General features: G+C 57.4%; 2 protein-coding genes across 9 annotated transcripts; both read left to right on the top strand.

Annotated features, from left to right (window-relative positions):
- The first annotated feature begins 273 nt into the window (after window positions 1-273).
- Window positions 274-7,465, top strand: LOC122679258 (zinc finger protein 679-like). Of its 6 annotated transcripts, none has more exons than XM_043879775.1 (5): window positions 275-657; window positions 806-864; window positions 1,028-1,154; window positions 1,548-1,661; window positions 3,092-7,465. In XM_043879775.1, exons 3-5 carry the CDS (start codon window positions 1,121-1,123, stop codon window positions 3,829-3,831), a joined length of 888 nt encoding a protein of 295 aa, XP_043735710.1. In that variant the 5' UTR covers window positions 275-657; window positions 806-864; window positions 1,028-1,120; the 3' UTR covers window positions 3,832-7,465. The 6 variants fall into 6 exon arrangements, with proteins under 6 accessions (XP_043735705.1, XP_043735710.1, XP_043735709.1 ...); XM_043879774.1 differs by having other exon boundaries at window positions 806-858; XM_043879770.1 differs by having other exon boundaries at window positions 274-657; window positions 806-1,154.
- Window positions 7,466-7,760: 295 nt separating this feature from the next.
- Window positions 7,761-14,350, top strand: GFUS (GDP-L-fucose synthase). 3 transcript variants are annotated; one of them, XM_043879752.1, is made up of 12 exons: window positions 7,761-7,914; window positions 8,864-9,020; window positions 9,356-9,470; window positions 10,057-10,162; window positions 10,412-10,620; window positions 10,699-10,772; window positions 10,959-11,092; window positions 11,195-11,259; window positions 11,562-11,628; window positions 11,770-11,849; window positions 12,059-12,158; window positions 12,398-12,726. In XM_043879752.1, exons 2-12 carry the CDS (start codon window positions 8,875-8,877, stop codon window positions 12,451-12,453), a joined length of 1,152 nt encoding a protein of 383 aa, XP_043735687.1. In that variant the 5' UTR covers window positions 7,761-7,914; window positions 8,864-8,874; the 3' UTR covers window positions 12,454-12,726. The 3 variants fall into 3 exon arrangements, with proteins under 3 accessions (XP_043735687.1, XP_043735688.1, XP_043735689.1); XM_043879753.1 differs by lacking the exons at window positions 10,057-10,162; window positions 12,398-12,726 and adding an exon at window positions 14,194-14,350 and having other exon boundaries at window positions 10,492-10,620; XM_043879754.1 differs by lacking the exon at window positions 10,057-10,162 and having other exon boundaries at window positions 7,762-7,914; window positions 10,492-10,620.
- Window positions 14,351-14,430: the final 80 nt, after the last annotated feature.

Consider the following 14,430-nt stretch of genomic DNA (forward strand, 5'->3'; position numbering starts at 1 on the left):
CAGGCCCTCCAGCACCGGCCAGGCAGTGGAGAAGGTGCGGAACGTCCTAGGAACGGGAGGGTGCTAAAGTCTGCCCTCCATAGAGTCTCCAGGAGAGCTTCCTCAAGTTGACTCCGAAGTACATTCAGACCCACGGAACTAGAACTTCAGCGGCAATGGCCCGTGATCTCTGAGTTCAGCAAGCGTCGCAGGTGTCCCAGGGCCGGAGCCCAAGGAGGCGGGGCGTGGGGCGGGGCCGAGGGCCGAGGGGGCGGGGCCTGTGGAGACAAAGCGGGGCGGGGCGGGGCGGAGCGGGGAGCTTTCGGGAGCCGAGCGGACCTGGAGCTACAGCCTCGCCGCACGCGGGCGGGACAGGGCGTGAGCCGACTTCCGTCTGCCCGCGCGGCGCCCACCCAGCTACCCTGCTCTGTTATGGTTGACCAGCGCGCCCTGGTGCTCGCACCTTAACGCAGAGCTCTGCGTCCTCGCGAGGCCCCTGCCCCGGCCGGCCTGCGAGCTGGAGCCGCTGCAGGGCTGGGGCTGGCTCCGGAGCCCTAGGCCCACCGCCGTCCCCTGCCTTCTCTCCTGTCTGCAGGCCGCCCTGCCGCCGCCGCTGCCCTCGCCGCGGAGGGACGGGGAGCCGGCATGGCGGGCAGCCCCCCGGCCGCCTGGCCCCAGGTGAGCGCGCCTGCCCCCGGGACCTGGGCTCCTTGCCTCCCAGAAGATCTTTCCTCGGAGCCCACTTCACTTGGGACCCTGAGTCCCAGGTCCTCTCCAGGACGGGGCCTCACAGGGGCTTCCCTTGCCCCTCCGCGTTGTTCCCCAGGGCCTTCCGGAGGCTGCGGAGGGACACTCACCAGGAAAGGCGGTACTGAGCAGGTTGGGGTATGGATAGGTTGCGTTGACGGTTGTCATTAGGGGTTCCCTGGCAAGCAGGGTACCTTGAGATGGAGTCCAGGGGTCCCACATGCCTGCTGGTGAGCCATCTGCCTCCTCCGCCTTGAATCCTGATGTGCTGACCCCATGGGCAGAACCAGTGTTGTTTCAGGGCCTCCTGACTTTTGAGGACGTGGCTGTGCACTTCACCCAGGAAGAAGGGGCGCGTCTGGACGCTGGGCAGAGGACCCTGTATAGAGACGTGATGCTGGAGACTTACAGGAACCTGGTCTCTCTAGGTGAGCCCTTCCCTCCTCCCCACCCCCAGCCCCCCTCAGAGCTGAGGTGGGATCCAGGAGGGGCCAGGCTGGCTGTGACTCTGGGACCAGAGGTGGGACATTCTGCTCCCAGGTGACAGGTGGGGTCTCTGGACCCATCCCCGGGGCAGGGCCTCTGCCAGCACTTTGCTGCCTGGAGACTAGAGGTGTCCGTGTCTCTCACAGAGGCGGGCCTCTGTTGAGTCCTCATCCCTGCCCTGCTCCCCACCCACCTCAACCTCCTGGGGAGACTCCATGTTTCAGAGCCTGCATAGTGGGGCCAGCTAACTCCCCAGTCCCAGACTGCCTCTGGAGCGGGAAGCCAAGCTTGCCTTAGCACTTCAGTTCACCCATTTCCTCTCTCCTCTCGGGCAGAGGTTCCAGGATCCAAACCAGATCTGATCTCCCAACTGGAGCAAGGAAGGGAGCCCTGGGGCTCAGACCTGCTGGGAACCCAGGAAGCAGAGACTGTGGGAGATGCCGGTATAGGTGAGTGAGGGGAGCCACAGGCCTCTGGTTGTTCAGTATTTGCACTCAGCATACACAGCCAGTGTTGTCAACATCCAGACAGAAGGACACAGTCATAAAGTGCACTTTTGTTGGCTTGTCCCTTGGTGTCCTTTCCCAGGCACATGGACATCCATCAACTGAAGACAGGCAGCCAGTTAGCAATGAAGGGGTAAAGACTGTGATTGTTGCCCTTCCCCTTCATTGCAGATTGAGGACAATTTTCTGGGAGTCCAGCACCGTGCCAGATGCTTAACAAATTGTGCCTCACTTTCTCCCATGGGATGGGCTATGACTTAGAACCCTCAGTTACAAGGAACGGAAAACCCAACCAAACCAGCCAGAGCTGGGGGGAGGCTCTTGGCTCAAGTCGTGAAAATTGGGGCTGGTTCTCAGCATCATGGGTCTCAGGCTCCAAATAATGCCCTTGGCATAAGTTTGAGATCCAGAACACTTAACATCAGTCAAGCCAGACATCTCGCCTCCCAGAACTGCTGCTGGCCACAGGTAACAGTGGCCCCTGGTGACCTTTGCATGATCTGGAAGTGTCTGCCCACCTGCCCTTAAACGGGAACTTCTGTTCTCCTCACAGCATCACTTCTGACACCAAATATAGGGAGTTCCTCATACCACCCAGTTCTTCACCTCTCTGCACACTCACTGGCTGTCCTGCTGTCCAGCTCTGACACCTCATTCCTGCACTGGATGCCTGTGGACGTCTGAGCAGCGAGAGCATTGTCCCAGAAACCCTTCCTGAGGGCCAGTTCCAGTCCTTCGGGTTTCCGGAGTGTAGAGCCTTAGAGTTTCAGGTATAGATGTGTATTTGGAAGGCAGTAATTTTTGGAAGCAGGCAAGAGAAAGCAGGAAGAGAGAGAGGAGAGAAAAGGCAGTACAGAGCTGCCACTGCCAGCGTGTGGAGCACCACAGCTCCAGGAGCATGACCACTGAGAGGCTATAGGAGGCATCTGGGATTGCCCATCAGAGCAAGGGAGGGGGACACTTGTCCTTGGTCCCTCCCCCCGGGGCGGTACCTGTCTGCAGCCTGGGCTGGAAGTACAGACCTCGGCTAAGACAGAGGCACGCGTGCCCCAGAGGATGCTGGCAGGTGGAGCTCTCAGAGCTGTCTGCTGCAGCAGGGCTGGAATCCCAGGGAGGCAGGGGCTTGGTGTAAGGTGCTTGCAGCATCAGCTACAAACTTCAACTTTCTTAGAAAAAGGTGGAGAGAAAAAGTTGACATATGAGGGGAAGGTCCATGAAGGAGGTGGGCACATGCGCACAGCCAGTAAGCCTGGACTCACCCGTGGACACCTCGTGGAGAGGGCCTGCAGGTGGTTGATACTTGCGGGCACAGAGTGGGGGCCCAGGTGGACCTTCTCAAACAGGGTAACACGTGGTCCCTTTCTCTATTTCAGATTCCACCCAGGGGTCTTTGTGTAAATATGTGACTGCAAGGGTGAAAATGACTCCAGCTGCAGAGCCTCCAGGAGGAGCATCTGGAAGCCTCTCCGGGGGTGAGCCTCCAAAACCGGTCTGCAAAGAAGCCCCTGGGCAGAAGGGCAGGCTAGGGAGTCTGGAGAACTTCCTTATCCAGGAGAGACCATCACATGGAACCTTCTGGACCATCTCCAAAGGAGAAGGGGCCCAGAAAGGCGGTAAATTGGGACCCGACCTTTTCTGTAGCCGCGAGACAAACGCTAAAGGGCAGACAGCCCACACGTGCGAAACGTGCACCAAGACCTTCCGATACCTCTCGCGCCTGGTGAGACACCGGGCCACGCACAGCGGCGAGAAGCCGCACGCGTGCGGGGAGTGCGGCCGTGCGTTCAGCCAGCGCTCGCACCTGGCACAGCACCGCAGCGCACACGCCGGCCAGAAGCCGCACACCTGCGGGCAGTGCGGCCGTGCCTTCACGCGGCTGTCCACGCTGCACCGCCACCAGCGCGTCCACAGCGGGGAGAAGCCTTTCGGGTGCCAGTGGTGCGGAAAGCCGTTCAGTTATAGCACTCTCCTCGCCCAGCACCAGCGGATCCACACACGAGAGAGGCCGTTCCGGTGCTCAAAGTGCGGGAAGAGCTTCATCTGGAAGTCCAGCTTTCGGACTCATCAGAAATCGCACCTGTGCAGCCAGGTGGCGTGGATCTCTGTAAGCTAAGTAGCCGCTGGCAGGGGGAGCGTAGGGCTGGCTGCTGCTGCAAGGAGGGCCCCAGAAGGATGTCCTTAGCACATGGCGCAGCGCAGAGTGAGACCAGCATGAGGGACTGGACTGTTTCTCCATCGGAGACCAACGTGCGCATTTCACGTCTTTCCCACAACGAGGGGTAGCTCAGGCCTGCCTGCCCCAGCCAGCAGGACCTGCTAGCCTGCTGGATTCAGTGTAGCTGTGAGACATCTGTGGACAAATTGATACTTTGAAAGTTACTATTTTCACGTGCATCCAGATTTTATTTCTGAAATTTAAAATGTAGGTCTTTGGTTTATTTGCATCATAGGTGGGTTCTAAATGCCTTTGAAATCCAGATGGGCTACCAAACTTTTGTATAATCAATCTTCCATCACACAGCAGCTCTGAGCATCAGGAGAAGATCACGTAACTCTGGTCACCGTTTGGTCCTGGCTGGTTGTTTTCAGATGCTAATTAGTTGAGCAGGATGTGAGTGTTCCATCTTGGGCAGCTCAGCCCTTGCTGTTGGCCCTGTGGCTTTGCTTGCTCAGCTTCACCGTTCTGCATGCCAACTCTGCTTGAGTCAGGCCATATGAAACATTAAGAGTGTGCATGTCATTTGGACTGTTCTTTTTTCCAGCCAGTTCTTCCATAGAGAATATATTTGCATAGTATGGATGTTTTCTATACAATAATAACATTAAAAATTTAAAACACATGGTGGAAATAGAGAAAACAGATATAAAAGAAGCCAGTGGTCATGAAACACAGGATATCTATAGGAAGGTTAGTTGGCAAGCACTGCCCAAGCATCAGGGGGTGGGCAGGGGGAGGCTGTGCCTTTGTGACCATCCACTGAACTCTTGGCATACCTTTCGCTGCTTAGAGGCTAAGTGTCACATGTCTAGTGAAACTAAACGTGCTCAGCCATTTTCCTGCAGGCAGATTAAATAACTTAATTACAGAAGCAATACGTGATCATTTGAGGAAATATACAGATATATAAACATAAAGTAAAATATGGGACTTCCTGACAGTCCAGTGGTTAAGACTCTAGGCTTCCACTGTAGGGAGTATGGGTTTGATCCCTGGTCAGGGAACTAAGATCCCACATTATGTGCAGTGCAGCTAAAATAAAATAGAGCAAAATATAACCGGAAGTTTTATTTTGACTCAAAGGAACCTGATAAACTGACAATGAAAAGGTGGGATTTGGGTGTTGCCCACAGTGTTTCACCCAGACTATCTAGATTCAAAGCTGTAGCAGAAGAAAACCTTCCTGAACTAAAGGAGTGCCTGCTCTTGACACTGAAAGACTTGATTGTGAGCAAAAGAAAAAACAGAGAACATGAAGTTTCATGAAATGACTGGATCACAAACACCCAGGAAAAAGATGTAGATCACCAACAGGAAAAAATAAGCTTGCCCCAGGCTTTAATTAACAAAGACTGCAGCTCTTTCCATATTTATTTCCTTAATGTGTCACCATATTTTATTTATTTATTTTGACTGTGCCTTGGGGAGTGTAGAATCTTAGTTCCCTGAGCCCCCATAGTGGAAGTCCAGAGTCAACCACTGGGCTGTCAGGGAAGTCCTAGAGTCAAATTTTAAAGCTTATTTCCTTTCTTTTCCCTTTACCTCTTCAAATTAAGTTCATTAGATGCAAAAAATATGATGGAGTCTTGTCAGAGATAAAGAAGACATGGCTCAGAAACACTGGATGAAACAGGATGCAATTAATGAAAAGACACTGGATGATGTTCCTTTGGGGTAGAGGAGGGAGCAGCTTCAGAGCTATGTAATAATTACGTATGGATGGGCGGAAGCTTTGAAACTGCTTTTTGAGAAAATGTACTGATGTGGATATTGGGTCGTCAAGGCGTGGATTGTCTTGAACACATCTTGTTTCAGCCCATCCGGAATCCATCCTCCTTTCTTTTTGTAAAAGTACCTCTCCTTCGGTTTGCAGCACTTCCCAGGGTCCGTTGTAGGAAGTCACAGTGGTGCTATCAGTCTGGGTGCCTTGTTTTTCTTTTTCTTGCCCAGTCACTCTGGCCAGAACTTCCAGTACAATTTTGAGCAGAAGTGGCAAAAATGAACATTCTTGTTTAATTTCTTACCTTAAGGGGAAAGCTTTTATTCTTTCATTCATTGAGTATGATGTCGTTCAGTCGTTCAGTTGTGTCCAACTCTGTGACTCCATGGACTGCAGCACATCAGGCTTCCCTGTCCTTCACCATCTTCCAGAGCTTGCTCAAACTCATGTCCATCAAGTCAGTGATGCCATCCAACCATCTCATCCTCTGTCATCCCCTTCTCCTCCTGCCTTCAATCTTTCCCAGCATCAGGGTCTTTTCCAATGAGTCAGTTCTTCGCATCAGGTGGCCAAAGTATTGGAGTTTCAGCATCAGTCTTTCCAATGAATATTCAGGACTGATTTCCTTTGGGATGTTAAAGGAGTGTGATGTTAGCTGTAGGTTTTTCATGAATGCCCTTGATTAAGTTGAGGAAGTTCTCTTCTGTTCCTGGTTTGTTGAGTGTTCTTATCATGAAAGGGTGTTAGACATGATCAAATGCTCTATCTGCCTCAGCTGAGAACTTTTTTGTTCTTTGTTCTATGAATGTGGTGTACTTGATTCTTTTTTTTTTTAATTGAACCATCCCTTGCATTGCAGAAATAAATCCCACTTAATCATGTGTATAATCCTTTTACTATGCTGCTGGATTCACTTTACAGTTGCTTTTATTCCGGCTCTTTACTTCCCTTGGTGAAAACTCCATTCACCATACTTGCAGTGCCCTAGACAGAAACTCAAACTATATATATAACAAATACATATATGTATATATAGATAGGTAGATATAGATGTATTTCCAGGGACTGACTTACATGATTGTGGGGCTGGCAAGTCTGAAGTCTGTAGGACAGGCTGGCAGGCTAGAAGTCTCAGGCAGGAGCTAATGCTCCAGTCTTGAAGTAGAATGTCTTCTTCAGTGTAACTTCAGTTTTGCTCTAAGGCTTTGCAGCTGAATGGATGTGCTCGCTCAGTCGTGTCCGGCTCTGCGACCCTTTGGACTGTAGCCAACCAGGCTCCTCTGTCCATGGGATTTCCTAGGCAAGAGTACTGGAGTGGGCTGCCACTTCCTCCTCCAGGGGATCTTCCTGACTCGGGAATCAAAACTGTGCCTCCTAAATTGGCAGGTGGATTCTTTACCACTGTGCCACCTGGGAATCCTCCTGAATGAATGAGACCCACATTATCAAGCAAAGTCTAGTTTTCTTAAAGTCACCTGATCTAAGATGCTACTGTCTATGAAGTATCTTCACTGGCAGCACCTAGGTTTGTGTGTGAATCACTGGGTGCTACAGCCTCGCCAAGTTGACACATAACCAGTTGTCACCAACCATCACACCAGGCCTTGTACCTAACTTCTTCCCTTAGCTTGCCTAGCCAATGAAGCAGGAATCCTCTTAATTCTTCCAACTTGATGTTGCTTCAGTCAGTAAACTTCTGAGTCCTTATTACTGCAGCAGTGGCCCCCAAGCGATCTCCTGCTATTAATAATCTCGTGAAATGTGTTTGTCTTTTTAATGTATTTATTAAAGTATATTTTATATACTGCCCCCCTCAGTGTCTTGAATATAGTAACTGTTGCAATTGCTTCTCACAAATGCAGTTTTTACCCTAGGAAAGCACCGAGCAGCTGCAGCTCCTCCGTTTTCAGAATATTCTTTGGCCCTGCCGCTACTCCTGCGTCCAGAGCCTGCGGGCTTTCGGAGATGCGCTGCCTCGCGTCCTCTCCCACGGGCCCAACGCCGGCAGCGTCGGGGTTAGAGGCTAGTAGTGAGTGGCCTTGGTGGGGCGGAGCAACGGGAACTACATTTCCCAGGCTACTGCGCGGCCCTGGACTTCATGTCCCTGCAGCGCCCGGGGCGGCCCTCGAGGACTCCACTTCCCAGAGTGCCTCGGGAGGACCTGACCTGGTCCTGCCCCCTCCACCTGGCTCCGGCGCGTGGCTGGGCGCTCAGCCGGCGCCGGAAGCGGCTCTGCGGGCAGGTGGGATAAAGCGCAGGTAAGAAGGCGAGGAGCGCTGAGGGGACCTCGGGGGCGGGGGCGGGGGCGGGGGCGGGTGGGGGCGCGGCATGGCGAGCCGGGGCCTGGACCTTGGGTGCCCCCTGACCATCAGAAATGCCTGAAGGGTGTCGGGAACTGGGGGCGTGGGAGGGACCCAGGAAGCACGGAAGGGGCCCAACTGCACTGTGCGAGTGGGCTCAGAGGTTGGTCCAGGGGTGGAGGCCTTGGGAAGCGCCTGGGGAAACGTGGGAGGCGCCCGGCTGCAGTAGCGTCTACCCGAGGGCCTGCTGCTACACTGCCCGTGCCATCTGGAGCAGCAGAATGTCCTGGAAGGGCCCCCTCTGGTCCTGGCTGCCCGTGGGGCTCTGCATCGGGGAGTTCAAAGTCCTCCGGTAGCTGCCCGAGCAGATTTCCAGCCCCCAGGATAGGGTCCTCCGAGGTGGTGGTGCCCTGAGGCCTGTCTATTTCTCCAGGTAGCCAGAAGCTTTACCTGCCCAGAAGGAACCAAGCTTTCCAAGGCTAGCTGGAGTGGGCACTGGGCTGCAAACACAGGCGCCGCCCCTTCCTGCAGTCAGTAGCATGTGGACTTTGGCCAGAAAGCCCTAGACCCAAGGTTGGCTGCCTCCCGTCTTGTGAGCCAGAGAGGAGCCAAATGTTCTCTTTCTTGGTCCAGTTGGGATCAGGGTTGGTTCTCCGGGCTGAGTGGTAGCCCCAGGCCCTCTGTGCAGCTCTAGGCACAGGGCTCCCTGAGGAAAAGAGCTGAGAGGAGCGGATGGCTCAAGCTAGCTGGGTCTGCCTGGTCCCCAGCAGGCAGTCTCCCTGGCCTGGTGACCTCATACTGTGCCCCAGCGCTAGGGGCGGTGACCCTGGGCTGGGGCAGCCCAGGGGAGTGGGGTTCTGTGGGGTGGGAGCAGATGGCCTCAGCCTCACATAATTTCGCCCTACAGGTGTAGCCACCATGAGTGATCCTCGGGGGACCAGGCGGATCCTAGTGACTGGGGGCTCAGGGCTGGTGGGCAGAGCCATCCAGAAGGTGGTAGAAGATGGAGCCAGGCTGCCCGGAGAGGACTGGGTGTTTGTCTCCTCCAAGGATGCCGATCTCACGTGAGTCCGCCCATCCCTGGAGCACCCCCACTGTGACCTCTCCAGACTGAGAGCTCCAGACCAGCCCTGTCCCTAGCGGGGCCTCGCATCCGGGCCCTCCCTGCCAGATGGCTGGCCTGGCCAGGGTGTGCACAGCTTTGCTCCTGGGCAAACTTCCTCCTTTCTCTTCCTGGAAGTCCACACTCTCCTACCAGCCAGGACCTGGCCTGGCCACTTTGCCTTTTGGCAGCCCCTCCTGCCTTTGGTCCTGCCTGGTTCCCGCCCCCAGTGCCTTGAGCCAGGGCGCTCGTTCCCTCGGGCCTCCAAGCAGCCTCTGACGGCCTGGCTTCCCACAGGGATGCTGCACAGACCCGAGCGCTGTTTGAACAGGTCCAGCCCACACTTGTCATCCATCTTGCTGCAATGGTGGGGGGCCTGTTCCGGAATATCAAATACAATTTGGACTTCTGGGTAAGGAAGAGCCCCAGTGAGCACTGAGAGCCAGGATCCCAGATTCTGGGGGCTTTCTGGCCAGCTTCCCAAGCTCTTGCTCTGGCCCCATGAAGCTCCTGAGGGTCAGGGCTTGGCCCAGCAGGTGGGGCAGCCCCGAGGGCCCCCAGTGCCCTACACTTGGGCTGTAGGCAGAGGGGCACACAGGTAGACTGGGGGACGTTTGGCCCAATAGGGAAAGCCAAGAGGTAAATGGGGTTTGGGTGAGCTGAGAGAAGCCAGCATTTGCCGTGTGACCCTGCCCCAACTGCTTCCTGCCTCCTGGGCCTCCAGATGCCCCTGCTCCCAGGAGGTCCAGCTGCACTGAGCCTGGGGCGCACCCTGGGCTGCAGAGGTGTGAGCTGGGCCGTCCCAGGGCCCCACCCATGCCAGGCTTTGCCCCTGAGGGCTATCCCTGTCTCTGCCGCTGGCCTTGGTGTGGTTCAGCCCTGTTCTGGGCCTGGGATGGTGGAAGCTTAGACCCGATTCTGCACGTGGGCCTGTCCTCCTTGTCTTAGCGACAGCCTTCCCGGAGACTGCCTGTCCACCACCTCTCCCCTCTCCCCAGACCACCCAAATGCCCCTGCCAGGTCATGTCGTCGGAGAGGGAAGTGAAGCCCGAGGAGGGGTGTGGCCGGCCCAGGCTTCACTGCTACTGAGCAGTAGAGCCAGGGGTGAGCTCCTGGGATTGGGGGTGTGGAAGGCCCCCATCTTCCCTCCCTGCCTCAGGGCCAGATTGGGCCCCCTGGGCTTCTGCACCGCCTCAGCAGCCCCTGAGGGTGGGGCTCAGCCCTGAGCTTGGGGTGTAGCCCTCTCCTCCAAGGTCCTCCCGCAGCCTCAGGGGAGGCAGGCCTAGACCCTTCTGCAGTCCTGGGGGTGGGCCCTGGGAGTAGCTGGAACTCAGGCTCAGATGTGGCCTCCAGGGTGCGTCCCCTCTGGAGGAGCAGGTGAGGCCTTGGACCCTGTCTGGAAGGGCCTGAGCCCTGCTTCCCACCCCCCGCAGAGGAAAAACATACACATCAATGATAATGTGCTACACTCGGCCTTCGAGGTGGGCGTGCACAAGGTGGTCTCCTGCCTGTCCACCTGCATCTTCCCAGACAAGACCACCTACCCCATCGATGAGACCATGGTGAGGGGAGGGGCCTGGGCAGGGTGGGGCCTGGCCTGGGGGCGGGGCTGAGAAGCAGCGGGTCCTCTGCTCCCCCAGATTCACAATGGGCCGCCACACAGCAGCAATTTTGGCTACTCTTACGCCAAGAGGATGATCGACGTGCAGAACAGGTCCTCCTCCTGCGCCCCCTGGGTGGAGGCCAGTCAGGGCTGGGGAAGGGGTCCTGGGTGCCCCATGGTGGGTGGGCCCAGAGGGCAGCCCGGCAGGGCTCCCAGATCTCAGCTGGGGCGGGACTCGGGATGGGATGGGCCAGTGGCCCCAGGGTGAGGGCCAGAGGGGATGCTGTGCCGCTGCAGAGCCTACTTCCAGCAGCATGGCTGCACCTTCACCGCGGTCATCCCCACCAATGTCTTCGGGCCCCACGACAATTTCAGCATCGAGGACGGCCACGTACTGCCTGGCCTCATCCACAAGGTGCACCTGGCCAAGAGTGAGTGCCTGCTGCCCGCGGGGGCCCCTGGGGCGCAGCCTGGGGAGGGGGGATGGCTGATGCTGCCACAGCACCTCTGACACCTGCCCTCCCGACCCACAGGCAGCGGCTCAGCCTTGACGGTGTGGGGCACGGGGAGGCCCCGGAGGCAGTTCATCTACTCACTGGTTGGTGCCACAGCGGGGCACGGCTGTCCCTCAGAACATCTCCTGGGGCCGCCATGCTGGCCGTGGGCAGGCAGGAGGGAGCCTGGAAAGGGGTGGGGGTCCAGGCTGCCCCCATCCTCGCTGGGGCCCTGTCGGTTCCTGTTTGTGAGAGAGTCACTGAGGTAGCTCTGAGCTCATCTGGAGGAGGGACTTGGGGCACAGCTGGCCGGCCAATGCCCAAAGGGAGGGACCTGGGCTGGAGAGGGGACGCGCGCCTGTGGGCTGTCACTGGTGGCCTCTGACCCTGGACGTCTGACTGGCAGGACCTGGCCCGGCTCTTTATCTGGGCCCTGCGGGAGTACGATGAGGTGGAGCCCATCATCTTGTCAGGTGGGCGCCCAGCAGCCCCACCCCCACCCCCACCAGCTGGGCGGGACCCCATCTGTCTCTGGAGCCACCGAGCAGGGAGGGGACTTCTGGGGGCTGGGCAGTGGGGGCCTGACGCGGCCGTTGGTCCCTGGTTCCCCACAGTGGGTGAGGAGGATGAGGTGTCCATCCAGGAGGCAGCTGAGGCCGTGGTGGAGGCCATGGACTTCCACGGGGAGGTCACTGTATCCTTTGGTCGGAGGCTGGGGTGCCTCGAGCCTCCCTGCAGAAGACTGTGCCCTGATGCCCCCATGGCACTCACCCTGGCGGCTGGGGGGTGGGGGCACTGCTGCTCTGCCCTGGAGGCTCCTTCTGGGAAAGCTGGGCCAGGCTCAAGAGCAGGCGGGGGGCGGTGGGGCTTCCCCTCGTGCTGAAGCCTTGACCAGGTACCCAGTTTGATACAACCAAGTCAGATGGGCAGTTTAAGAAGACGGCCAGTAATGCCAAGCTGCGGGCCTACCTGCCTGATTTCCAGTTCACGCCCTTCAAGCAGGGTGAGCCTCCCACCCTGTTCCTCAGGGCCTTCCGGCCTCTCCCGGGGGCCACCACTGCCCCTGCCCAGGCCTCAGTTTCCCCACTGCCTGCTGTGGGGGACACTCTGTGGGTTTGGCCTCCATGCCCTCACTGCAGAGGCAGGACTCCCTGGGTCCCCCTCCTCCTCTCTCCTCCCGGGAGATTAGGACCACCCTGGCCCTTACCAGCCCACCGGGCCCTCACCTGCCCGCCTCTGCAGCTGTGAAGGAGACCTGTGTCTGGTTCACCGACAACTATGAGCAGGCCCGAAAGTGAGGCCTGCGGCCGGAGCCGGTCCACCACTTCCCCAGCGCCTGGCCAGCAGTGCCCAGCGGCAGCCACTCACAGAACCTGCCAGGAGCCGGGGGCACCGCCTGCCTGCCTGATAGTGGCCTCTGCTCCACTCCGTCTGCCGAGGCAGGCCTCAGTGACTGTCTGGTGCGGCCTCCGTCCATGTCAGGGAAGCCAGGCCCAGCACCCTGCTCCCCAACTCCATCCCTGAGTGTCCCCTTCTGATCCCTGGGAGCCAATAAAGAGCATTTTCACAGGCCTGTGTGCCAGCCATCCCCGTCCCCACCCGCCAGCCCCCAAGAGCTGCTGGGCCATGGTGACCAACTGCCCCTGGGGCAGAAGGGTGGCAGTGGGCGGAGACACAGAGGAGTGGTGAGTGGGTAGGTGGCAGGAGAGGGTGGGCTGTCAGCTGGTGGGGACAAAGGGCAGGGCACCTGCAGTGGTTCCAGTGTGGCGGCCAGAGCCAGCCTCTCTCCACACGGCCACATATGGGCCTGGGTAACCGCACTCCCCAGGGCTCCCCTGCTTCCTCCCAGGACTTCGGGGAAAGAGGCTGGGTCTGGGTTTGGATAGGCCAGGTGGGCACAGAGGGATCTGAGGAGATTGTCAGTCTGCTGGTTCAGGCTCCCCTGGGGCTCCAGTAGAGAGGAGCTCGACCTGGCCCTTTCATCTCCCTAGCCCTCATGTGGCAGCTTGGGTGCTGGGGCCCAGCCTGTCCTTCTCCCGTGGACAGTGACAGGTGTCACGCAGGAGTGGGCCTGGTGGGCAGGGAGGTGAGTGGCACCTTCCTCAACAGGAAGATTTAGACGGGTTGGCCTATTGGCGCCCTGGCCAGTCAGGCAGTGCTGTGGGTGCCCAGCCTCCAGGCCAGAGCAGGACTGCCTCCCTCAGGACCCAGGCACCTTCCCTGGCTCTGGGGTCCCCCTCTTCACGAGTGTGTGTGCCCACACAGTCATGACATCTTTTGTTTATCTGGGCAGTGTCGGCTGTCCCCCCTGTGCTGGGCACACAGTCCCGCCCTCTGCGCCCTGTCCAGCTGACCACACACTGCGTTTGTCACCACCCCATTCCTCTCCCCGATAGTGTCAGTGCCTCCCTACCTTTTCAGTTTCTGTCCATACGGTTATTCCTCTCTGAAGCCCATCCCACCAGCCTGCTTCTCCAGAAATTCCTCCCCTCCCCCACCCCCACGACTCAGAGCTCCAGGACCAGGTCTGCCTTCATGGTGTTATCCCCCCGGGTGCCAGCCATTTGTGAATGAAGGGTCTGCTGGTTAAGGGAGATGGGCAGGGGTGACACATGAGTTGGAGCTTGGATCAGCCCAGTGAGAAGGGGGCAGGAGCAGAAAGGCCCGGACCTGCCTGGGAGGACACTAATAGTGGTTGCATGTCCTGAACTGTCCCTTGCAGGGTGTGTGTATCATAGAGGGGCAGGTCTGCAGGGTAGGGCTTTGGCTGTCCATTCTGCTGCTGTGAGGCCTTCATTCCCAGCCCCAGAGCAGGGGTTTCTCACTGAAGGGACAGCATTGAGTGAGTGAGGGACTCTCATTGTTGAAGAACTTTCCAGTTGTTAAGTTGTGTCTCACTCTTTTTGTGACCCCATGGAGCCCGCGACGCTCCTCTGTCCACGGGATTTCCCAGGCAAGAATACCAGAGTGGGTTGCCATTTCCTCCTCCGGGGTATCTTGCCAACCCTGGGATTGAACCTGTGTCTCCTGTGTTGCAGGAAGATTCTTTCCACTGAGCCACCTGGGAAGCCCGCTGAAGAATTTAGAACGTGCCAAAGTAGAGTTTAAAGAAAATAAAACGTTTTTTAAAATGCAGTCTTAAAAACTGCAGCCTAAGCTTATTTTTCCTAAGTCAATAAAAAATTACAAGCACACCCCACACCCACCCTCCCCCTCAGTCTCTAACGTGCTTCCTGTCCTCAGCCACACACTCTCTTCCTTAGCACCAACTAGAG

The sequence above is a fragment of the Cervus elaphus genome, chromosome 21, assembly GCF_910594005.1.
Source record: "Cervus elaphus chromosome 21, mCerEla1.1, whole genome shotgun sequence".
In the NCBI taxonomy this organism is placed as follows: Eukaryota; Metazoa; Chordata; class Mammalia; order Artiodactyla; family Cervidae; genus Cervus; species Cervus elaphus.